Source organism: Cephus cinctus, unplaced genomic scaffold (assembly GCF_000341935.2).
Source record: "Cephus cinctus unplaced genomic scaffold, Ccin1 Ccin1_scaffold0230, whole genome shotgun sequence".
Taxonomy (NCBI): Eukaryota; Metazoa; Arthropoda; class Insecta; order Hymenoptera; family Cephidae; genus Cephus; species Cephus cinctus.
In genome coordinates, this window is record NW_014332946.1 from 1,050,514 (window position 1) to 1,074,988 (window position 24,475).

General features: G+C 38.6%; 3 protein-coding genes and 1 long non-coding RNA gene across 10 annotated transcripts in view; 2 read left to right on the forward strand and 2 right to left on the reverse strand.

Annotated features, from left to right (window-relative positions):
- LOC107265709 (allatostatin-A receptor) overlaps positions 1–4,328 on the forward strand; it is a 59,073-nt gene extending 54,745 nt beyond the window's left edge. Inside the window, exons 6-7 of one of the 4 annotated variants that reach the window (XR_003059114.1) lie at positions 3,945–4,063; positions 4,191–4,328. The gene's annotated coding sequence lies outside the window, so the exon portion shown is untranslated. Of the gene's footprint in view, positions 1–89; positions 285–2,754; positions 2,776–2,962; positions 3,083–3,944; positions 4,064–4,190 lie in introns of those variants that run through there. The other 3 variants (XR_003059113.1, XM_025082826.1, XM_025082828.1) reach the window with 3 other exon arrangements.
- A 3,466-nt stretch (positions 4,329–7,794) lies between these two features.
- Positions 7,795–23,402, forward strand: LOC107265667 (trehalase). 3 transcript variants are annotated; one of them, XM_015735362.2, is made up of 10 exons: positions 7,797–8,391; positions 15,109–15,225; positions 15,297–15,598; positions 15,685–15,863; positions 17,054–17,235; positions 17,319–17,562; positions 18,156–18,396; positions 19,529–19,728; positions 21,565–21,736; positions 22,874–23,402. In XM_015735362.2, exons 1-9 carry the CDS (start codon positions 8,282–8,284, stop codon positions 21,730–21,732), a joined length of 1,743 nt encoding a protein of 580 aa, XP_015590848.1. In that variant the 5' UTR covers positions 7,797–8,281; the 3' UTR covers positions 21,733–21,736; positions 22,874–23,402. The 3 variants fall into 3 exon arrangements, with proteins under 3 accessions (XP_024938587.1, XP_015590848.1, XP_024938586.1); XM_025082818.1 differs by lacking the exon at positions 7,797–8,391 and adding an exon at positions 12,728–12,923; XM_025082819.1 differs by lacking the exons at positions 17,054–17,235; positions 17,319–17,562 and having other exon boundaries at positions 7,795–8,391.
- Positions 9,612–10,863, reverse strand: LOC112494041. The gene is made up of 3 exons (XR_003059115.1): positions 10,152–10,863; positions 9,889–10,047; positions 9,612–9,751 (listed from the first exon to the last, which is right to left on the reverse strand). It is a non-coding gene; the product is annotated as an uncharacterized LOC112494041 (long non-coding RNA).
- Positions 23,373–24,442, reverse strand: LOC107265670 (B9 domain-containing protein 1). 2 transcript variants are annotated; one of them, XM_015735370.2, is made up of 5 exons: positions 24,179–24,442; positions 23,977–24,088; positions 23,787–23,895; positions 23,592–23,710; positions 23,373–23,522 (listed from the first exon to the last, which is right to left on the reverse strand). In XM_015735370.2, exons 1-5 carry the CDS (start codon positions 24,305–24,307, stop codon positions 23,419–23,421), a joined length of 573 nt encoding a protein of 190 aa, XP_015590856.1. In that variant the 5' UTR covers positions 24,308–24,442; the 3' UTR covers positions 23,373–23,418. The 2 variants fall into 2 exon arrangements, with proteins under 2 accessions (XP_015590856.1, XP_024938603.1); XM_025082835.1 differs by having other exon boundaries at positions 23,373–23,710.
- Positions 24,443–24,475: the final 33 nt, after the last annotated feature.

Here is a 24,475-nt window from a genome sequence, read left to right on the forward strand (position 1 = left end):
CAACGATCGAGGTATTTCAATTCAATATGGCGTATATCGGTTTTTAAGTTTCGTCTATGTTATTCATACATTTATATATATTATGCTAGTGATGTTTCAAGCGAACGTACACGTCCTACTGACTGAACATAAATTATTCAACACAACCTCATCCCGTGGGATCTCTACGGCAGGTGATCCATCACCGGCTACAGGATTTAACCCATCATATGAACGTCTTCAAAGGTGCTTGTCATCTTATCGTCCTCACGGCAGTTTCCACAGGACCACCGTACTGGTGAATGGTGGGTTGGATTATCAAATGGCAAAACAGAATAAGAAGTGGATCAAACTAGGATTCACCCTGTACAAATATACAGTCATTTCTAAAGGATCTATATATCCTATATCTCCTATACCTTGACCATGACTCTTTAGACTTTAATGAATATATATAGTGTTACATATTTTATGGGCACCAAAGGTTGAAACGAGCGACCTCTCTCTCTCTCTGTCTCTGTGTAACAACCAGTACAGGGTGTTCGTTATTAATCGCACTGTAGTAACATCGTTGCATTCCTTGTCAAATTCCAAAGAATACGTGTATTTTCATTTTTTATTTCATATATCGAAATTTCGAGATAATCAAGGTTGAAGTTGCAGTAACGCGACCAATCAGAGCCCGTTTAAACGGAGCGTAGATGACGTCGCGAGCCAGCCCGCAAGGCCTGCTTACAGGAGGCCAATAACACTAAGATACTCCTCTCTTGTATCTTACTCAATTCCATGCAGATAAACAGGGACACTACGACGATAATCTTAGTGTTATTGGCCTCCTGTAAGCAGACCTTGCGGGCTGGCTCGCGACGTCATCCACGCTCCGTTTAAACGCGTTCTGATTGGTCGCATTACTGCAACTTCAACCTTGATTATCTCGAAATTTCGATATATGAAATAAAAAATGAAAATACACGTATTCTTTGGAATTTGACAAGGAATGCAACGATGTTACTACAGTGCGATTAATAACGAACACCCTGTACTGGTTGTTACACAGAGACAGAGAGAGAGAGAGGTCGCTCGTTTCAACCTTTGGTGCCCATAAAATATGTAACACTATATATATTATAACGAACACCCTGTATATCTACATAGTGTAATTCTCGCATCCCATTTGCTAGAGGAGAGGATTAATTTAGCCGGTACAAGGATTAGCCACTGGGTTCCTCCACTTTGGGATCAGTATAAGTAATTCATGACTAACGGGATTAACACGGAATCATAAACTCATCCTTGGATTACAAACTCCTTTGGATTTGAGGTCTGTTAAAATAATAAAATTTTACAAATTCTTCTAATGTCCACAGAAAAATGTAAATCGTGGCATCGGACGTACCTGAAGCAAATGGATGCGTCTGTTTCATAGGGATTTTTTTTTTTTCTGTATAACGAGCTACCTTTATCTCCGACGGTCTGCTCTTTATATCCGTGAACTCTCGCAACTCTTTCCTCTCGTTTACGTAATGCCAGTCTCACTGGTGATGCTTACACAGCGTCAGGGATCTTCACGTACCCTCCTGGTTTGCACAGTAAAAGTACCGTCTACTCTTCTAGCCTTCAGTCCCCGGGTCTCCAGCATCCAAGAACAGCTACAGCTCAAAAGAGGCAAAAGTGCCGTGCTCTGTTTGCTCGAGTAAATGGCTGCCGAGGAAACGAGGAAGAAAATTAGATGAAAATAAAAGACGCTTCGAATAATTTTTCGCCACTGAAAAAGGCAACGATACCAAATCCTCAGCCACCGAAGAATCCTGGTCCATTGTGTAAGGGGAAATGGGAGTAGATATTCTATACGAAGAAAGGAACAAAAGAGAAGATAATACGGGTTGGAGATTCATTACGAATGTTTTCCTCTTGATCCTTCTTGGCTGTATGGCCTCGTTAGGGCTCTAATTGCCAGGATCGAGAATATCTGATAGGGTCAGTGAGATCATATCGACAGGGGCGACCCTGGTGGCCATTTACAGGAAATAAAGGTAGACGTAAGAACGATATGGGGATATTTAGGCTTTTGTTACTTTACCTTTACACCTTACACTTTTCTAATGTTTACTTTCCAACCTACTAAATCTGATATAAGAATGATAAGGGGATTTTCAGTTTTTAGTTGTTGTACGTTTACACCTTATACTTTTCTAACGTGTAACCTATTAATTTTGACTGTGCCCTATGACCTAACCTATCTCGTTAGCCGTTCGTCCAACGTTGTAATCCTCCTCTATGACCCTAACAATAAGAGTACGGATGAAGGAAGAGGCCTGAGGTGGTACAAGGAGACAAAACAAAGTTTCGACCCTAAAGTCCCCTGACAAGTACAGAAAGTTCCTATAGAGGGTGACTTTAATAAATATGTTCAAGAGCCCAGGTGCCAGTAGTAGGATGGAATCGGGATTTCCTGAAAAATTTACTAATATTGGTATTGGTCCTTCGACAGGGGGTCACTGGTACCAAAAGTAGGCACACTGGTAGTAACAGTGGAACATAATGTTGATTCTAGAGACATAAGGGCGAAAACAAGATTTTACCACTTCTCGTTAAAGCCTTATCTAATCTTGGAAGGCTGTTCCTATTACCAAACGACGTCCACGTCCGGAAATAACGCAATCCCTATGTCTATGACTATCTCTCTCTCTCTCTCTCTCTCTCACTCACATACCTCGACACTTCATCTTCCTCCTGCATCCAATTCAATATCTCTATCGCTTCACCCTCGTAAAGCCGGCACCTAGCAATCACCATCACTCACATACCTCGACACTTCATCTTCAGGCTGTTCCTATTACCAAACGACGTCCACGTCCGGAAATAACGCAATCCCTATGTCTATGACTATCTCTCTCTCTCTCTCTCTCTCACTCACATACCTCGACACTTCATCTTCCTCCTGCATCCAATTCAATATCTCTATCGCTTCACCCTCGTAAAGCCGGCACCTAGCAATCACCATCCTACAGAAGTGGCTGAAGATGCCCGTTAATTACAGTGACTTGTCTCCGCAACGATCTCCGCCTCATATTCACCTACACCAGTATCATATTTTCAGGTAAGCTGTAATACGGTAGGTCTAGAGAATATTGTTGGGGAGGCGCAGACATTTTTTCTAAAAAGCATGCTCTTCGGACAAAACTTTCATACAATGCATAGGTGTTTGCAAATTTATGCGTATCTGAGGACCGTAGAGTGGCATTTCCAAAATTTTAATTCTAGGCATCCGGAACTCTCATAAGCTTAATAATAGCTGTGCCAGGTCAAAATAGGCTAAAATTTTGGTATTGTATCCCTAAATTTGGTTCGGTTTTTTTTTTTAATTTTAATTTTCACAAATGCCACCTCATGGTGATGTATGTATGTATATAAGATGTTCAAAGGGTACCACAAAGTTTTTTTTTTATGTCAACTCTAAATTTGGGATTTACGAAAATTAAATTCGTCGCTGCACTTAGAGTTGTCGATGACATTGAAAATTGTTGGTTAACGTCAGTTGGATCAGCTGTCCAGGTATAAGACGGAAGAAGGTTAAACATGTAAAGCCTTGGATTAAATAGAGAATTATTTATAGGTAGACCCCTGTCGCTCTGAGGATCCCTTGCGCATCAAGGGTCTCCAAGGGGTGGTTGAATATAGCGACGTGGAGAAACGCAGATGGAAACCAGCATCTAATGCCTGGCAGGAGGACAATATATTCTCATCGGATTGCAGCCCCTATCCAATGTTAACCACCCCCGTAAAGATATAGGGGATGCAACCAATATCACGCTACGCCCGTGAAACTATTGGCAAATTGATGACGCTAATATAAGACGGTTACCAGGGCATTGACCGAGTCTATCTAAAATTTTGACGAAACTTGCTTTAGTGGAAAAAAAAAATAATATCGAGCTGATACGATTTTTTTTTTATTATTACAGATTATACAATACATATGACGGGAATGTGGAAAAAAAAGTGTCAAGGCTATCGACTTATTTTTTTTCTGCAATATCTTGAAGGCCAATCGTAGTATGTTCAACCTGCTGATAAGAATACGGTATGTATCAATGTTTATATAGATCGGACGATCTACGCTTATCGTATCTAATCAATATTGAATATTTGTTTTATCGTTTACGTCGATATTCTACATCGATTAAAATATATAAAAAAATTCAATAAAGGCTCGACAGAAACGATAACCGTACCGGAACTGCCCTTGACGTTCATTCACGAAGAACAACATAGAGAAATTGCCGATTAGAAAATTTTCACTTACTTTCACGATCCGACGTCAATTAGCTGGAATTGCAACCTGAAACTGAAATCTAATGTATATCAAATAAAATTGCAAAATTTCAAAATCCAAAAATAATTTCATTCTACTTCGATAAGCACAGTCAAGGTTCGTATTCAAGTACCTTCTTTATGTACAGTCAATGTAAAAACGTATATGATATTTTACTGCAGCTTAAAAGTGTCAATCTCCCGTCAGATCGATATCATCTTATCGCCAGTGACGAGGAATTTGAAATGAAAAAATTTTTTACAACAAAACTTTATCACTCCTTTAGTCATAAATTACACGTTACAGATTTCCATAACTTTTTCTTTCCTCTATTACTTAACCGTACGTGTGTCTCTCTCTGTTTTAGGGCGATTTTTGACTTTTTTTTTATTTCTAATTTTGACTTCACTGTAATAAATATTATTTATTCCGTCCCTCTCCATCGTCCTTATACAGTGATTAGCCCGATAACCGTCTTTTCCTGTTTTCCTACATTCGCGAAAAAAAGACACACTCGACTCGGCTAATTATGCAATCTAAAAAGGAAGCTTTCGTCTGCATATCAAAGTCACATATATCTTCAGGTTACCATCGCTACGTGCATTTCCATCGCCACGTGTATATCCGGCCGTATGGCAATTTGACACGGTGAGAATTTCAAACGCGCCCTACATAGAGTCACCTACATATATTATAATCGCAAACCTAATCATATCCAATATCAGACGATACGTGAAGAAACTGAAGTATGAATGACGTAATTAAAATTACTGAATCCTGAGAAACTAAGAAATTCATTGATATTACGTATTATTACGTATCAACAAATAGTAGAAATCGAGTCTACGAAAGATTCAGTGTATACCCTGTAATTCAGGGGTAGAAAACAGTCTAACGGAGAGCCACGTTGAACCAATTCACTTTTTTCTTCGCCTGCCCTTCTTTATCGTCCCTTTTGTTCGGTCGCACGTGATATCGGACTACGTGGCTCAAATAATTACCTCGGAACAATCCTGATTTTCTTGGTGCGATAAGACGAGAGAAAACGATAGAGTAAAAGTGAAAAGGGACGTTTTCACTCAGACACTGTTACCGTCCGCCCTGACGATATTAACTGTTTCAACGTGAAACTGTGCGTGATTGTACGTATTTTTTTGGGGGTGGTCAAATATGTTGTTATCGGAACACTTGACACGTGTTCGTAAACAAAGTCACACGTTGATAAACAATGTTCATGTCGATTTTGCAAAATTCCTTGGTACTCCCGTTATTATTTATAATCGTACAAATTATGCAAGTGAGTTTACGTGCGATAAATGTTAATACGGCTGATTCTACGAATTTCTTATCGTCGGTTCTCAACACGAATAGAAAAAAAAAAAGGTGCTGGGAATCAAGCACCGTCACGGATAAAAACCTGTCACGATGATAATGAATCCCTAGCCACTGACACGGGTACAAATTTCCTTTGGATTAATTTTTTTTTTTTTTTTTTTTTTTTTTTTTTTTTTTTTTTTTTTTTTTTTTTTTTTTTTTTTTTTTTTTTTTTTTTTTTTTCGAAAAAAATTTCCACGGTTGTTTGTTGCCGCCATGATTTTTTGACAAGTCGAAGATACGTAGATCAATAATACGAAAGCTTGATGAGCATTAATTAACGGAGACAGATTCAAAGTGACGGAGGCATCCACCCCCCTTGCCTTGACGTACTTAAGCGTGTGTATATAGTAATCAAAAGTACGAGGTCACGCGAAGGCGCCACTGCACGTGGTAATTTGTCTGGACAAAATAATTTTTTTTTTTTTTGAAAAATGAATATTTAGAATCTGAAAAGAAAAGGCAGACTCGTTTGATCGATAGACACCCGAAACTAATTGACGGGCAAGGGATGCTGCGATTACATAGGGGAGAGATATGAAACGCGCATTTGTTAATTTTATTATTATTAGGTCAATATCAATATACTTAGGTCAATAATACGAAAGCTTAATGAGTATTAATTAACGGAGACAGACTCAAAGTGACGAAGGCATCCACCCCCTTTGCCTTGACGTACTTAAGCGCGTGTGTATATAGTAATCAAAAGTACGAGGTCACGCGAAGGCGCCACTGCACGTGGTAATTTGTCTGGACAAAATAATTTTTTTTTTTTTGAAAAATGAATATTTAGAATCTGAAAAGAAAAGGCAGACTCGTTTGATCGATAGACACCCGAAACTAATTGACGGGCAAGGGATGCTGCGATTACATAGGGGAGAGATATGAAACGCGCATTTGTTAATTTTATTATTATTAGGTCAATATCAATATACTTAGGTCAATAATACGAAAGCTTAATGAGTATTAATTAACGGAGACAGACTCAAAGTGACGAAGGCATCCACCCCCTTTGCCTTGACGTACTTAAGCGCGTGTGTATATAGTAATCAAAAGTACGAGGTCACCCGAAGGCGCCACTGCACGTGGTAATTTGTCTGGACAAAATAATTTTTTTTTTGTTTGAAAAATGAGTATTTAGAATCTGAAAAGAAAAGGCAGACTCGTTTGATCGATAGACACCCGAAACTTATTGACGCGCAAGGGATGCTGCGATTATATAGGGGAGAGATATGAAACGCGCATTTGTTAATTTTATTATTATTTTTTATATTGAAAATTATGTAATCCACTATCACTGGCTCGAAATTGCTTCACAAAAAAAATGCACTTGGCGATAATAATTATTTATTAAATATAAATAATTCCTCGATTCACAAATTATATGTAAAATATCAATAAAACATTGTTTTTGCCGACTAACAGACTTTTATCATAGATTTAATCTCCATTTGTACAAAGGGTCGTCCGAGTATCAAAATTTCTTGCATATACGTTTGAAAGGTCGTTTCCGCTATCGTAGTATTTCAACAATTACCCAAAACTACCCTAATCCAGAGACAAGATTCAATTTTGTGTATCCCCTGCCAGTCAGTATCCTATATTTATGCAATTGTCCAATTCCAAAGATAATTATACCCCCGTGCTACCCACATAGTAATAGACGACAAAAAGGTAGAAACTAACCTCTAAATACAAAATTGATAAGAGCCACGTGAACATCGTTGAGATAACGATACATAATAGGCTAATAATGATATTAATCATTACCCCCGCTCTAACCCAGCACAACGTCCGAGATACATAGTAAATAATAAATAAAATTAAAAGAGAGCTCTGTAAATTTAATAAATTCGAGTGAAAATATTTTTCGAATTAAACTCAATGATTCCAGAATCCCGAGATATTCGAAGAATCCGAATTATGAGAAACATATAATAACTGGAGCATCGAAGAAGCCGATAAACGAACGCGCACACGTACATTTAGCAAAATAGATTTGTGGCTCAGAGTTTTTTCCCCAGCGCACGATCCGACCAATCAGGTCAAAGAAATGCCAAGATGGTCGGCCAATAGCTGCCCGGTCCGCTATCAATCGGACGAGCATATAACAGCGCCAAGGCGGACGCAACGTGACATCATTATACTCGGAGACGTTCGTGGTTCGTTAGTGACTCCCGTAGTAGGAAGAAAATAAGTCCGAAGAAGATCGGTATATAAAAGGACCCCACGCGGAGTGCGCCTCTCCTGCGTAAGGCCCAGTGCTAAGAAGCGAGATTGGCTGGGGCTCTATCCCCACTCCTTAACCTTCGCCTCCTGCAGAGACATCGGAAGAAAAGTGCATCGCCAAGCTCTGCCGGTATCAACAGCACAGAGAGGAGACTGAAGTCGCGCAGAGTTTCGTGAGGTCAAGGAGTGGGGTTCCCCCGTATATGGGAATGAGAGCATTGCCCGAAGTACCAGCTGTATATATATATATATGTATATAGTATAACAAAGCAGTGAAATAACTTCTTGGAAAGTTTCGACCGAACTTCGCGCATCTATCGCTTGGTTTATTCTACGAGAGTAACAGACAGTATCGTTTGATTTATTTCATTTAATGACAACCGGATGAGACGAATCATGCTTGGACGTCTTTTCATTGGTTTTCTACTAGCGTCTTTGGCTGATGCCGCGACCATCAGAGGCGCCAGTGTTAAATCTGGTGACCTTTGCGACAGGTGAGAAAAATTTTTTTTTTCAGTTCTTTTTTTATTTATTTGGTGATTCATGGATATTAATTTTATTGACGATAGGGCTCAAATTCTTTTTTATATAGTATTATCGTGGTAGAGATTTTTTTTTGGTTATTGGCGGGATATCGTCTTCTTACAATGGACCCGAGAAACTCTTCGGGTACGAGCGATAAATGGAGGATACGGAACTTGGGGAAATACCGAGCTACAAGTGTTACGGGGGAAAGTTATATGGGAAAGATCGTAAACTTGTTGAATGTCGATGCACTTGCAGACGCTGATTAAGTCGACTGCTGATGAAAAGGACGAAAATTAAATGGATATAGGAATTTCGGACGAGCTGATTGAAAATATATTTACTATCCTTTTATGCGCAGTGAGCGATGCGTAGAGTATCAAAATGGGGGGAGATGTACATAGAATAACTATAGATAAGGAAAGATTGGAAAATTTATAGTTTTCAAACGACGAAGTTAAATTATGCTTTAATCTGAAAAAAAAGACTAAGGAATCCTTTACTTAAGTTTTTCCAAAGTGATATAAAAAATTTTTATGAAAACTCGTCAATTACTTTATAGACTAAATTATACCGTCCCATTAATATGAAATTGTATAAATGTAACACTTGCGACATTTCAATGTTATTGTCAATATATTCTTTTTATCGTGGTTATCACTGCTAAGGAAATCAAAATATGACTCCGATAAAATATCCTATTTCTTTGATTAAGATATTTCGTTTTTATATACCGTGATAGGGCGTTATTATATACTGTGTCGCGATATCGAAATCAGCCATATAACGTAAGGTCAAGATCTGGATAATCTAATAGAAGAATGTGTGAAGAATGCCATTGATTCGTGTACTCGAGAACGATAAAAAAAGAAGATAACAAAAAATGTGCAATTTCTGAGCGAGGATAAGCTAATCTCCAACTATCTTATCTGACGATAACTTGGAAATATTTTACGAATCTCATTGCTTCATCTCACGTTTTTTAAGTCCTTCGTCGCTTACATGTTATAGCTGTTGAAACTTTAGGTAATGATAACAGCATGGGAAGGCCTGGTCGATTGTGGATTTCGATAAAACGTAATTGACAGTAAACTCGTGCCGAGACACGTGACGCGATGATCCATAAGAAAAACTTTCTGTCGCGTTTCACCATGAGCAATCGTCCCAGTAAATTTCCTACAAGAATCTTCCTCTGGGTAAAATATGTCCCGTTCTCAATTAATCCTGGACACCCGTTAGCGTGCTGAATCTGCGCGCCGGCAAGTCACGAATAAAAGTGACCGTAAGAAGAATGGAATATATTGCGAGAGAACACGGAGCTCCATCACCCTGAAATAAATTCCCAGACAGTTGAGGAATGCGTTGGAATATTTCTTGGAAAAACTTATCGCGCCCGGCTGTTATTCCTTTGACAATTGATAAGTATTAATAATTAATTTCACGAGATGCGCGCTTTTATTACATACTTTGACAAAGAGTGACACTCGAATTGGTTGACTGGGTTAAGAGTGAAGTAGGCAACAGTTGGTATCTAACGCTACACTACTGTCTAACAGTCCTATGCGCCAGACGTATCGGCTTCCTCATATTTATACGTCCTGTACACTTTCCGGTATTTAATTAATCTAGGAACATTTTCAAACAGTGATAAATAAGAGTGATACAGTGATTATAGTTTAGAAATATTTTTAGGTACGAAAAAAAAATATTCCCTGTGCTGGGATCGAACCTGAAACTTAACGGAAAGGATTATCCGTGAGCCGATCGATCCCTGTAACTTTCCATTGGACGAAAACGAATCTAACCTCACTCAATGATCTACCACTGTATATGTATTATAAAAGAACTTGCGTTATACTGTGTGACTGAAATTGGTTCTCGTGCAACACTGAATCCAACAGATAGCCGCATTGCTATTGGCCTGTCAGTTGACCCGTGAAACCTCAGAATAGTTGAATCGTCACTTGCGGAATGTGATACGCCGTTATTCCAGATTAAAGGTCGAAGTAGTCAGCTGTTTTGCAATAGATGCATTATGGACACGTTTACGCGGTTGAAATTCTCTCGTGATACAGAAATAATTAGCGAAGGAAATAACTACATCGAGTATACAGAACCATAGAAAGGTGATTGACGAACCTATTCCGACAATGACAATCAGCCGGGAACGTAGGAAACTGCTAATGGACGCGTACCGACTGCGTTTCTGGCTTCGAGGCGTCACGTGAACGATGCTTTAATAATGTCTGTTTTGTTGTTTTTCAACCACAGTGATTTGCAAATCATGAGAACGCTCTTGCTGAAAATTCCAAAAACTTGACGTCTTTAGAATACGTAAAATTGCTAAATCCAAACGCCCACTGTAAACAGCACTTAGCTAGGGGTTGGCAGTACTGCTAGTAACTTCCAGTGAACTGTGGGACGACGATCCAGAGTCTTACGTAACAGCCTTTAAAATTTATTCTATCGTTCCCCCTTTTTGCAGTCTTGTCATTATTATCACACGCTCGAAGTACCCTTTACAACGTATTAGCGCTAACAGCGTCCATCCCCTTGGGAAAACGTAGAAAAATTTCCTCTTCGATTATAACCTGGTTTCTGGTCTGGGTTAAATAAACTCCTAACGAAATCGCAATGGAAATTAATGCTAAACTTGGATCCCCGTAGAACAATATATATTCGCGTTATAAAAATCGCCTTTTTTCGTTTTCATGTATACGACCAGCCGTAACCCGTAAATACGAATGAAGCAGTTGAGAGGCAATAAAAATGTAATAATTTGTGCAGTGCTAGACTCGAGATTTTTTCTATCGAATTTCATACAATTTTTTATCTACAATTGTCGCAATTTTTCTTTTTCTTTCATTTGATAAGATTTTCTATTTTTGATCACTTACCGCAGCAATAAGATTAATACTATCCCAGGATACTCTAAACGATGACAGTTAGCCTTACCGAAAACTGGGATTAGTTTCTCCATGAAAAGTATATGCGGGATGAGGTCTCCCACGGGGTTCAGAGATAAACGCAGGATGAAAATGAAAAAAAAATATCTAAAGCTCCTTCGACTTCCTTCTGTGACTCAAATCCCTCAGCACGATGCCACTACGTAGATTATCCATACCATACAGACGGTGAAAAAAAAAAATACAAAATACCCCAGTTCCTAAATTATTCAACGCAAAACTGCTGATGTGGATTCGATGAAAACGTCAAGATTAAAATACAAAAAAGCTAAAACAATGGCTCGTTACAAAAATTATATAAAAATTGAAAATGATGCCATATACGATCAAATAGCAAATAATTAATTAGTCATAAAAATATTTTTAATTATTTTATGCTCGTTAACCAATTTCGGTGATAACAAATTTTTGGAATGTGTCACTATTTTACTGATTATATATATAATTTTTACAACTATATATACATAACTGCATACGATTAAATAGGGTTAAGCATAAATGACCATGTCATAAAACTAACAAGGTCTAACGACGTTTGGTCTGATATCACCATATGAGGTCATGTATGACTAGATATCACCATGCGTGTTTACATTGAACCATAATCAATCGCGTGAAATGAGTGGTACCGTTTAGTATAATACAATCGAATTTTAATATTTAAAAAAAAAAGTCAAGTCATGCAAATTTAAAGGAAACGTGTCACGGTTCAACTAAATTTACATTTTAACGTATTCCCTAATCAGTATTTTGATTGTCCCTGTCAGATTAGCCGCGTTTTGTAAATACTGCAGTCCTGAGATAGCTGGCAATCTTTCCACGGGGGGCATTAAACATTTATCGAACAAGTGGATACAATTTTCCACAAGGCCATCTCATCGAGGGAACTTTTCCTTCGTGACAGCCGAAACGGCCGAGGACCGAACGAATGTGGAAGCCATTGAAGAAAGCAGACGGTCTGCCGGGTACTTCAGCCACTAAGAGTCTAAATACTTTGGAAATTAATGGGCGATGGACATTTTCCTTAAGGGTGAATTTTCAACTCGCCACTCGCCAAAAACACTTTTCCCTCTCCGAGCTAACCCTTCCTCGCGTTCCGCCAAGGGGAAGGCCCTTCGGCAAATAAACCCCAATTCAACGAATTCTGAAACGCATTTGATTCAGGGTAAATTTAACATGGAAAGCGAAATTCTTTTATCTGCCACATTCAGGCCAATTACAGTTCCACGATGAAAAACAAAAAATTTTCTTCAAATTGCTTCACTCTTTTATCATCAGACTCGTTACTCCGTCAAAGTATCAACCAACAGACCCATTTACAATTCCGTGCTGTTTTCAGGCTTACGAATGGAAATGAATTTCTTTCAATGGAAATAAATCGCAATTAACACTAGTCTGATTACTTTTCGTTTAAACCTCGAATTCACGGTACCAACATAAGGAACGTATAAAAAGTGACGACCCTTCGCAAAAGGAACGTGGAGTAAAGAAAATGAAAGAAAAAAAGTGCCGCAAGTGGATGAAACCTGTGACAAGTGAGTTAACGTCACTTTGACAAGTAAACAGCAGAGACGTATAGCAAAGCGTACATTTCGTAATCAATGCAAATTTAACTAACCGTAACGAAACGAGGTTACCCGATAAGCCTGCGTGAGCAAATATTTATTTTCCACTAATTAATCCGTCAGTCGTTCGGACGGGATTTCAGGTTAAAAAATTGAAACGTCAAATTGTCGATAATAAATACGCGATTGACTTCGTTACAATTCAATAAAGAATCGCGCATTTTTACGATCCCGTTTTCATAGCGGCTGGTGTCGTTGAACGATTTAATTTTCTATGCGGTTTCCCAGGATCGCTGGGCTTTCGTATAACGAAAATCAATGCTCGAGAGAGGAGCGCTGTTGAGGTAAAAAGTCCAGACTGCTAAATAACTTGGGCTAAGGTCGGTTCGTGTTTTTATATGATTCAGAAATGGTACGAGGTATGGATTGAAAAAGTCGAAAAAATACGGTTTCGGTATTACGAGAAATACTGATACGGGTTTTTGTCGACTTTTGGAATTGGGAATTTTGGAGAGCAGCGAATTTCAAGTAAAATTTTAACGGGGTGTTTTGGTATAACGGGTGTATGAATTTTTATCATCGGATACGTCTGTGAAATGGAACAGCATCCCTGTACGTTGAGTAAACAGCTATCGGTCGTATAGAATATCGAGTATTAAACTAATAAAATTTAAATAATTTAAAACGAATTAATTAATTGTCCTCGAATTATATCGAACAGACCTTATTTTTCTTTTTAACCACCCAGTACCGTAGAATCGTCGACTAATCGACCGGAATTGTTGACGATAGTCGATTCCCATCTGCTGTACCTACCATAGTAATCCGCGCTCGAGCGATTCATCCCGTTTAACCCAATTGGTTATTAATCGAACTTGATTGGCCGACAGCTCGGTTTTATCCGCACGACAACGTCCAATTATCCCGAGCGAGGGTTAATTATCGAATCACCACCAGTCCGGGAATGTTGGTTGCGAGTGAAAAACTTACCTTCGAATTTCTCCCCGGACTCGCCTAACCTCTTTAACCAAGTTACTTTTTCCCAACTGAATTTCAACTCGCCCGTACTCAGTCCGAGTCTCGCGTTTAATTCGCAAAATTGGACGTCGAAGGTTTCGTCGATCACGAACGTTTTGGGATACTCGAGGACTCTTTTCGGCGAAACCGTTACGTCTGAGCTTGTACCGAATTTCATTCGAATAACCAGGAGCTTGTATTTCTTATTGAAAACGTGACAATAATTTCGATCCTTTTCTGCCTACTGGTAAATAAAACGTTCCGATATGTTCTTTTGTCACGCTGCATTACGCCTGCCGAATAGCCGGCGAAACGTATAGAAAACAGTGTGAAAGGAGTTTCGATGGGAGCGGTAGGGATAAAACGAATAAAAGTCCATAGCAACGCGGAGCTACGTACACGGGTAGCTGATTTTCCGATAAACTCGAGAAACCTGGATTTAACCAGCGAAACGGTATACGGCTTCGGCAAGCCGCAGACAAACGATTACATTAACTGGGCTGCGGTGTTATTCACGCAAAATTTCGTTTTCTTCCACAGGATATCCATGACACAATTTTCGATTATTAAAACGTAGGGTCGTACGCTGGAACCCTTGATTTTGAGCATTCGCAGATAATTGACCGTGTACAATTTTTGTAAAAAAAAAATAATTTTTTTTATCATGCAAACTTCGAATCATCCCCCAGTTAACTTTTGAAGCAGGCAAAATTTGTCTTTCCTTTTTCACTTTTTTTTTTTAATTTTGTTATTTCCCGCCTATTCGCTTCTCTCGAAGATTAAGCCCGAGGCTTTGGCCTTGAGGCTATTAGATCTATACGTAAGTGGAAAAGTTGGACTTTCGTAGTATGCAGGAGAATTGAACGAGGGGGTTGGTATCCTGGCAATTTTTCCTTGAGACTCCCCCCTGCCACCCCCCCCTCCCCATCGTCTATAGGACTTTCTGAGTTTCATCCTTGGGTTATAACGATAACGAACAACAGCGAAGCGGGTGTAGAAGTTTCTCTGGCTCGAGTAATGATAAAGCTAAGCGAAGAACCCAATGGCGTTTTCTATAGCCCGAGGAACGATCGTTACACCATCGATTTAATACGAGCTAATTTTGTATCTTTAATTCTTCTTCGATTCAAATTTTCAGTCAAATTTACTGCCAGGGCGAATTGCTCAAAACCATTCAACTGGCCAGACTGTACGAAGACAGTAAAACGTTCGTCGACATGTCCCAGTTGCACGATCCGGAAGTGACTCTCAGCAAGTAAGGAAGAAATAAATGATTGCGGGGAGAAATCCGACGAAAAATGATTAATTAATAAAAATTAACTCCAGCTTTCAGAAATTAATGAAGGAAACAAACAACAATCCCAATGCCACTCAGCTGCGAGAATTCATAAAGGAAAACTTCTCGGCGGAAGCTGAACTGGAGAACTGGAGCCCGACCGATTGGACGAAGAGTCCAAAGATTCTGAATAGGATACAGGATCCGAATTTCCGTGAGTGGCTGGAGGACTTAAACCTGATCTGGAAAAAATTATCGAGGAAGGTGAAGAAGGAGGTGTCTGAAAATCCAAGTAGACACAGTCTGATATACGTAGAAAATGGATTCATCGCACCTGGAGGAAGATTTACAGGTTATTCTTTAGCTCGTTTTTAAACCGACTCCGAATAAGGGTTGTACAATTTTATACATTTCTTTTCTCTTTTTTTTTCATAAAAGAATACTACTACTGGGATAGCTACTGGATTATAGAGGGTTTATTACTCTCGGATATGCACCAGACGGCCAAGGGGATGATCTTGAATTTTCTTTACTTGGTCAAAACTTACGGCTTTATTCCAAACGGTGGTCGCGTCTACTATCTCATGAGAAGTCAGCCACCCCTTCTTATCCCCATGGTAGGAAACAATTTTTTTCATAAGTAATTCAAACTCAGTAAAGCACAAGGTGTGGATTTTCGGAAATTGGTCGATAGCACTTAAAAATTTTCTTAATAATACCGAGTCCGAGATATACTGACTCATTAAGTATATCAGTCCCTTTAATCAGCGTTTGAGATTCGTTAGCACCCTGTAAGGGCATTCCACCCTTAGATAAATAAGGGTTGGAAGGTATAGGACAATAAGCTGGTCGCACGCTGAGAAAGTATACATCTAGAGAGAGAGGAAATTTTTGTATTATTTTAAAACCACCAAGGAGGGGGTTAATTCACCCCATCCCCACTCCAACCACCCCTCGTTGAATTTATTGCAAAACTTTCAGCCTCTAATGGCTGGTATAATTCTTGCGATCAGTTAATGAATATATACTAAAGAGATTTTGCCTTAGAGCAGACCCCCACTCGACATTACTCAGCTTGAAAACTGGTAAAGGGGTGAGTTTTACAGTGTTTTAGAAAACGGGAACGCGAACCAACAACCCCCGCGGGGTTTTACCTCCCCCGGATCTCAGTTGCTCGCGAATTTCCAATATTACTAGCTTAATTTTTTTTTCTTTAAATTACAAGGGTGTTTCAACCCTGCTAAGTCAATCCTGTATATATTAATATATATACTCTTTTCTTACCAGTAGTAACAAGTAAGAACTTTGTCTTCCAGAGGAATGTACCACTTCCCTTATGAAGAATTCAAGAAAGTAAAAATAAACGAGTTCACTTTGTTTGTCTAAACGAAATCCGACACTTAAACCGGAAGTTAGTAAATTTTTAAGAAAAATTTTTTTCGACATTATTTCGAAAAATAATAAATCCTTAGGTTTTCTTGTTTCTTGAGAATTCTTAACGTCTGCTATCTCTTTACGGATGTGACTACTGTACTGTGCGCTATCCAGTATATACTGGAAGCTTTGGCAATACGAGACTTTACTGCGAAACTTTAAACGGGTTTCATAGCGTTGAAGGAAGAGACACGTTTCTCAGCTCCCTTAGGAGTTTCCCGGAAAGTTTCGTATTACCTCAGTTATAGATATACTCTACGTAGATAAGTATACAGTGTCATATAACACTCTGTTTTTCCTTTGTAACAGGAATTCGCCAGCAGAAACTTTCATCCTATATGTAAATTCAAGGATCCACGCAATCTGTTTTCAGGTCGATAGATATTTGGAGTATACGAACGATCATCGATTCCTCTACGAGATAATCGGGATTCTGGAAAAAGAATTTGCATATTGGCAACGAGATCATGCGATAGAAGTAGAAAAGAATGGCGTTACATACAAAATGTCAAGATATATAGTGAGTAGCGACGGACCAAGGCCAGAAAGTTATAGGTTAGTATTTAAAATTCATTTTTCTTATGAAAATTATTAAAAAAGTTTTCTCAGTAATAATAATTATATGAATGTCTCGTTAGCGAGGATTACGTACTGGCTCAGGGTAAGAGTGAGGATGAACGAAATTCTTATTACGAAGATATCAAGGCTGCTGCAGAAAGTGGATGGGATTTTTCGGCACGATGGTTCATTACTAGTAATGGTGCTAAGGGTAATCTCACTAACATGGCTACCAGATATATAATCCCCGTTGATCTTAATGCATTCCTTCAAAAGAATGCACGACTACTTAGCGAATTTCAGCTAAAACTTGGCAACATTGCGGTAAGAGATTAATTAATACTCACCTCATTTAATATCTGATAGTCGCCAGTAATCTAGCTTGACATCACTGTATTACTATGCCATCGTGTCTGGCTGTGTCCTGGATCACGCTTTACGATTTATCTCACTTTAAACTTCCCGCCAACAGAGTTTACACTGTAATACACTTCATATCCTGTGAATATACGTTCCGCCGTGTGATTACCGAGTATATAAAACCATTTGAAGTTAGCTCAGTTATGACCAACTTCCGAACGAAGAAAAAAAAATCAATTTCGTCACATTGCTACTCTTGATGCGAAAGAATACAAATATATGTATTAAAAAGGATAGCAATAACACGAAATCGGAAAAGTTGCAATAAAGACGAAAGAAAATTATATAAATATTATTCAAAAGCTCTCGTTGCGATTCATTGCCGGAGGGAAATTGCTTTTTATTCTACGTATCCGAGTTGATCGTTTGAGTTCAAAGATGGCGCTGAGCATCGTGACAGTCGGGAGTGACGGAACGACGGTTGACGTGAATTATTTCACCGGTGTTGCCCTTTTCGCTTGCACTTATCATTTCTCTTTGTCAATTCAATCTTTTAGAAGTCACGATACTACGAGGACATAGCCAAGGAATATCAAGTTGCCATTGACAATGTTTTATGGAACGAAGAAAAGGGTATCTGGCTAGACTATGATATCAAGAACAAGAAACAAAGGGATATCTTCTACCCCACGAACTTGACACCTCTGTACACTAAGAGCTACGATATATCAAGATCAAGGGAGTATGCAGATAAGATGGTCAATTATCTAAACAGCATTGGAATTATCGACTACATGGGTAAGAGCTAGATACATAACCTGTACTGTCAAGCTTACCCTATATCTTCAATTGTCCTCTATTTTCCATCCGTCTGTGCACAATACTCGCTCTCCATCTTTCTGTCATTTGTTTCTTTATATTTTTTACTCTTTCGTTCCTGCTCCGGGAATTGCACCAGAGATTCTTATACGCCTACGTTCATATCTATATACGAGTAACTACTCCGCAAGGATACTCGACGTATCCCTGCAGGCAAGTCGCACGACGAAGATTGATTTCCGCCAGTGATTCAAAAGTCATACCGAATTGCATCACTGACAGTGCTAGTAGTCAAAAACGATCCTCGTGAGAATATTGTCACCGATAAAGGATGCAGCATCTTAGTATCAGTATTGCTAGTAGCATCTGCCTACGATTCTGTGTCCTCGTGCACACTGGAACAGTTATCTATCTTCCTGCTTGGTCGAGCGAATGGAGGATAGAAAGAAGATGGGAAAAGAACGTGCTTTATACCTCACGGATGATCGCGTGTGAACGACGCTGTAGGATCTAAGACGATATTCACTATCGTACTATGAATTTCTAAGAGCATATAGATATACACCACGCTCTGAATTCACTACGGAAACCGGACAGAGGCCGCGTGATATATACGAGCGAAATTTTTCTTCCACTTCCTGTCTGTTATGTAGCTACTACTGGATCAGTTGTACAGTGTGATTCAGGGTTCTAAATAAGAGTGTAATATCATGAGATGTATCGTTTGCATATGTAAAATATTATACCGAGCTGTACCTATTTACCTCTAGCCGGATGCGGTATATTTTGCAGAGCAGAATACACTACATCCTTTGTCTAACATAAAATCACGTCGCGTTGTGCGCTTCTACATTTTATGGGTACATTTATCTTCGTGTGCATGACCATAGCCATCTTTACGAACGTTTCTTAAAGTCGGAAATCGTGGCAAATCTCTGGAGCAATCAACACCTCTCTAGTTCTTTGTGGCAAATCTCGTATGCTAGCATAGATAGTAGTAGTAGGAGTGTTTGAAATATATGAAAATTTTTCATAGCTGCTACCAATATTATTTGTAATTTCTACAATTGGAAATTTGAAACTCGAGTGTAATTTCCTTAAAATTTAACAGGTGGCACTCCAACGTCCTTGGACCCGACCGGAGAACAATGGGACTACCCTAATGCCTGGCCACCCCTACAGTCCATCATCGTTAAGGGTCTGCACGAGACAGGGTGGGAACCTGCAACCAGTCTGGCCAAAGAATTGGCGACTAGGTGGCTTCGTGCAAATCATGCTGGTTTCCTCACGTATGGTCAAATGTGTGAAAAGGCATGTAACACTAATTCTAATTCATATTTTTTTCTATCTCAGGCACAGCTGTACCACAGCATCCGTTGACGTGTTTAATTTCCGTATGGCAGCACCAGTGAATGGAACGCTGGATAAATATTATTTTAACGTTAATTCGCAATGCGCATGCGAACGCAAACAGATGTCCTCTTGTTACTACAGGGAAATACCATAAATAATTTAACAAAATACTAGAAAGGAAATATCCAGTATGTGTGTATTTCTAATCAATCACGTTGTCGTTTCTCTGAAAGCATAGTATGGAGTAAATAGTCTGAATTTATCACAGACGTATGAGAAAACCAGGTAGACCCATGCACGAAAATCATGGAAACAATACTGGGAGCAGCCGGCTTGACGAGTAAACACCCGGAATTTTTCGTGTTCTTTTATTTTCTTTCACAAAACCAAATAATACAATACTGGAAACAGCGGGCCTGGCGAGTAAAAACCTGGCATTTTTCGTTTTCTTTTTTTTGTTTTTTCTTTCACAAAACTAAATAATACAATGCTTCTTCTCAGCTTCTTGCATAACTCAGTGCCTACTTGGATGTTTGTTTACGTTGCTACCTCGACCGAAAAAAAGAAATTATACCTTTGCCACGAGATGAATGTCACGAGATTTTTTCGCACGATCACCAGCATCCCCTTCTTACTCTTCATCCCTTAATGGAAACGTAGCTGCGGATCGCTTCGAGCGCTTAAATAATTCTTTTTGAACCGAATTCTACGTCGGTCCTTCTTCAATGCATTACGCCATTCTTCTCGTAGCTATACAATGCTCGATAAAAGAAGGACACGTGTGTACGTCCACGCATTAGCCAAAGAACCGGATGGTGGGGAGCGAGATACATAAATTTACCAGCAAAAACATGAAGACCCAAAATCGTTCATCATCCCTTGCTCTAACGTGAATTTTTCAAATGGTATCGCCCCTCATTATTCTCCCTCATGCTCTGAATTACTTTTCGCGTATTTTTAGGAACCACTTTGTGGGGTATATGTATATATACAGAATATTCGCATTAATATCGTTAAGGTTATCCGCAGAGTTTTGAAAATAATATCGTTAAGTAACAAGCTTTTCGCAGGGACATGAAATTTCTTCTTAAAATAAAAGGGGAGAGATAAGAACAGAAATTTAGAGAAAAGCTTCATGTTCGCTTGATTATATCCGGTCGCTCGGGAAGCGATTATTTCCGTTCGCCTATACAAGACGCTAAAGATGAAATCAAAGCAGTGAATAGAAAACAGCTTTGCCGAAAACTGCTTGCGCCGGAGTCCTGAGAAATTTGAAGTCATTTCGTGGGTAAATTGTGGCTAATAGGGGTAGCCTCGGGTAAAGCTTTTCAGTTGATTTGTAACGTGTCGTTTACATTTTTAAAGAGACGTCGTTGACCTTCACCCTCGTGCTTCGTGCTTAATCCACCTTTAAATCTAACGACGAGATGGTAACGATCCGCCAAGCACGAGACTTGCCTAGCGTAATATATGAAAGTATATCTTTTACAAATTATAATAATATCAACGCGAAAATTAATCAACGACCAATTCCAATTGATGGGAATTATAAAAAATCACAGTGAACGTAGATTAATTCTATAAAATTGTACACGACCCCGTATTGATTCTGGCATCGAAATATTTTGAATTTCGTTATACGTTCGTAAATTCTTGTTTTTCGTTTAATCGGTACAGATCGATTTTCTGAACGACTTTGGTTAAGAAATTTTAATTAATTTACTATAGTCTAATGCAAATAAATTTTATCTTGGGATGAGCTTGTTTCTCATGTGTCTACTTCATTGCTTGCAGTACGACGCGGTGAAACCTGGCGAATGTGGAGGAGGTGGAGAATATCAGGTTCAAGCTGGGTTTGGATGGACCAATGGCGTAGTCTTCGAATTATTAGATTTATATTCGTCAGTGACGTCGACCGATTCTGAAACTATCGTTGCTTGCAAGGATTGCGTCGACAGATAAATTGGTAACTATTTATTTATATACACGTTGATTAAATATATTTCTAATTTATACATACAATCGTATATCACATTTGAGCAATGCAAAGTCGTACTTGAATTTTGACATTTTTCGAACTTCAAAACAACCCAGTAACTTAATACAATATATAAATTAATTCATGATTCGCTTTTGAATTGACCCACAATGATTGAGGTTAGGAGTAATTCAAGAAATATATAGTTAATCATCTTTATCCTTTAGATGCTTTATTTTTCTGTTGAATCAATTGCTAGACCATATATAATAATTGGTCCACGAGTTCTGTGTTTTTGACAGTTTGCAATCAATGTAATCCCCAGAAAATTACGCGTTAAAAATCGTATACAGGGTTATTTTGTAAAAAAACATATGCAGTCACGTGCAAATTTTTAAAAACTTCGTTTTCGGTCTGTTAAAAAGAAACAATAACTCCCGGACCGTCTACAGCAATGATTTTCAGTTATAATACGAATAGGTAAAACTGTACAATCTCATCGTCGGCACAATTGAGAAACCATTCAAATTCATGGCTGCACCCCATTTCATTTAAAAGCTTTTGATTACCAACGCTTGAGTGTGTATTATCATAGTAGCCGTAGATTACTTGGAAAGTTGCCTTAAAGTCTGAATAAAGCGAGGAGATTTTTTGAAAGGAATTATATTTATTCAGCTAAATTAGCCTTCTTACATGAAATAGCTGGAGGAAGTCGAAAGAATCCCAAGTAATTTCTTAGAGAGTGGAATCGCTCGTTTATCAACTGCCTCTCTTGTTACTTAGAGTTACTGTAGTTACTTTTCTTTTTCGAAAGTTTACTAATTCAACAAGTACGTTAATTCAATGCTTGTCGTAGCGCCATCTCTCGGTTTTTCCTACAACCTTACTCTTGTACATCATTCTTGCAGTAGTTTTATACAGTAGTTATCTATTATATAAGGCTTTAATTCATGTTTTGCTATCAATTCAAGTTTCGGCCTATCTACGCTTTATCTGTCAAATAATATAATATAAGGGTTAGTGATGTTCATGTTTAGCCAACGGCTAATCTAATCCTATATCATCTTGCAGCTTTCCACGGAGATTATCAATTACTAGTTAATGATAGTAAACACGTGCTTTCAGGTGGCGAGCAACCTCACAAAAGGCATCATCCTAAGTATTAGTCCCGCACGAGTCTAGTCCTCGAGGAAGCATCGAAATTTCTTAGTGAGGAGTAAATATGTAACTATGTTATTGTACATATAGTTGGTACATATGTATACATATGTACGGACCGCGATAACCTCAAGTCGCTTTAGAACCAGCGACAATGACGTATGAATACTTAACGGAGAGAGGCTTTGAATTTCATTCGTGGAATTCGTGTTTCTGTTGCACGATTCATTTAGCTTGTGTGTAGCTCGACAATAAAGTAATAATAGCAGTAGCAGAGTGCGGTAAAGAAAATAAAATAAGACCAAAAGGATAAGGACCTAACCTTGCACGTTATTGGACGCCTTTGTCAGTATTGTAGAGACGTTAATGTTAATTTTAATGGCAATTGTGAAATGATTAAGGCGTTAAGGTATAAACGACAAAAAAATAGGTAGGGATCTTCGTCTTGAGAGAGTAAAGTGGGAGATTTGGGCAAAAATATAATTTATTCTTAGGATGTAAAGTATTTCATTTCATTTTGATCTTTTCTCCCCATTTTCATATCCAAGCTTAAAAAAATCCTTGGTAATAACGTTAAACGTTGCCGTGACTGTTCCTTGAACTTTCATTCGCGTTACTGTAACAAAAAATTCCTTAATCTTAGTTCTAATGGTACTTTTAAGGCAAATAAAAATGCTGTTCTTACACTCTCGGCCATTTCCGGTTGCTAAGATCGTTGGATCTATCAGTTCCGGTCTTCTTCCAGTCAACCAGGCTGAAAACTGTTGCATTACCGAAGACGACTCTGGTACATATATTGAAATCCTGGGACATGTATATATGTAGAATAATGTAATAATAAGCTATTAGGATTATATTAACTTAAATGAAATGTCCGTACGTTTTCTTATGACGTCCTGTACTTAAAGGTAAATGGCAGACGCCGTATCCTCTAATAACGTCATGTCCAAAAAAGTCAAGACCGTAAATTGAAAGTATTAATTGCGGCCCTAAAACCGTATGATTTTGTTAAACACGAAACTCACAGTAAACTAGTGCTGTTTCGATTAATGAAGAAAATTTGCACCTACAGCCATGTGGACTTGAGCTCTTAAACGTGACGCTTAATGGAAAATTCCAAACTGCACGTTCTCGTGTCACGCCACCTTTTTTACACATCTGAGTAAGACCCTCTTCGATTCCCTGAACATTGAATCGACAAAATAATTGTATCAGGCTTAATTAGTAACAAAAACAAATCAAATAATACACAATCTGATTAATTGCAATCACCGTAACGAGGCTCCACTCAGGACCAAAATGGTAGCCATGCTTGCAGTAAACGTTGTCGATATCGTAAAATTCTGCGTACTCAATTGCCCCGGTTACAGCGACGTAAAATTCACCACATTCCTGCGACATTCCTTGTAGCGTCCAGTATTTTACTTGATCTCGAACCTAATGCAACGGGTAAACGTGACAAGATAGTAAGAGTCTCCAAACAGGTGTTTACGATGTGTTTTTCTTTGGTGTAACCATAGAAACGGCGCATGCGCACTTGCTAGACTAACAACGACGGTCATAGAAAAC

Bases quoted from the DNA above. Each gene is read 5' to 3' on its own strand.
- LOC107265670 (XM_025082835.1), bottom strand. From the start codon at position 24,307: ATGTCGCAGGAATGTGGTGAATTTTACGTCGCTGTAACCGGGGCAATT. The intron at 24,089-24,178 runs GTGATTGCAATT...TTCAATGTTCAG, and splicing joins CTGAGTGGAGCCTCGTTACG to GGAATCGAAGAGGGTCTTAC. The intron at 23,711-23,786 runs GTACGGACATTT...TACATGTCCCAG, and splicing joins ACAGGACGTCATAAGAAAAC to GATTTCAATATATGTACCAG.
- LOC107265667 (XM_015735362.2), top strand. From the start codon at position 8,282: ATGAGACGAATCATGCTTGGACGTCTTTTCATTGGTTTTCTACTAGCG. The intron at 8,392-15,108 runs GTGAGAAAAATT...TCAAATTTTCAG, and splicing joins TCTGGTGACCTTTGCGACAG to TCAAATTTACTGCCAGGGCG. The intron at 15,226-15,296 runs GTAAGGAAGAAA...AATTAACTCCAG, and splicing joins CCGGAAGTGACTCTCAGCAA to CTTTCAGAAATTAATGAAGG.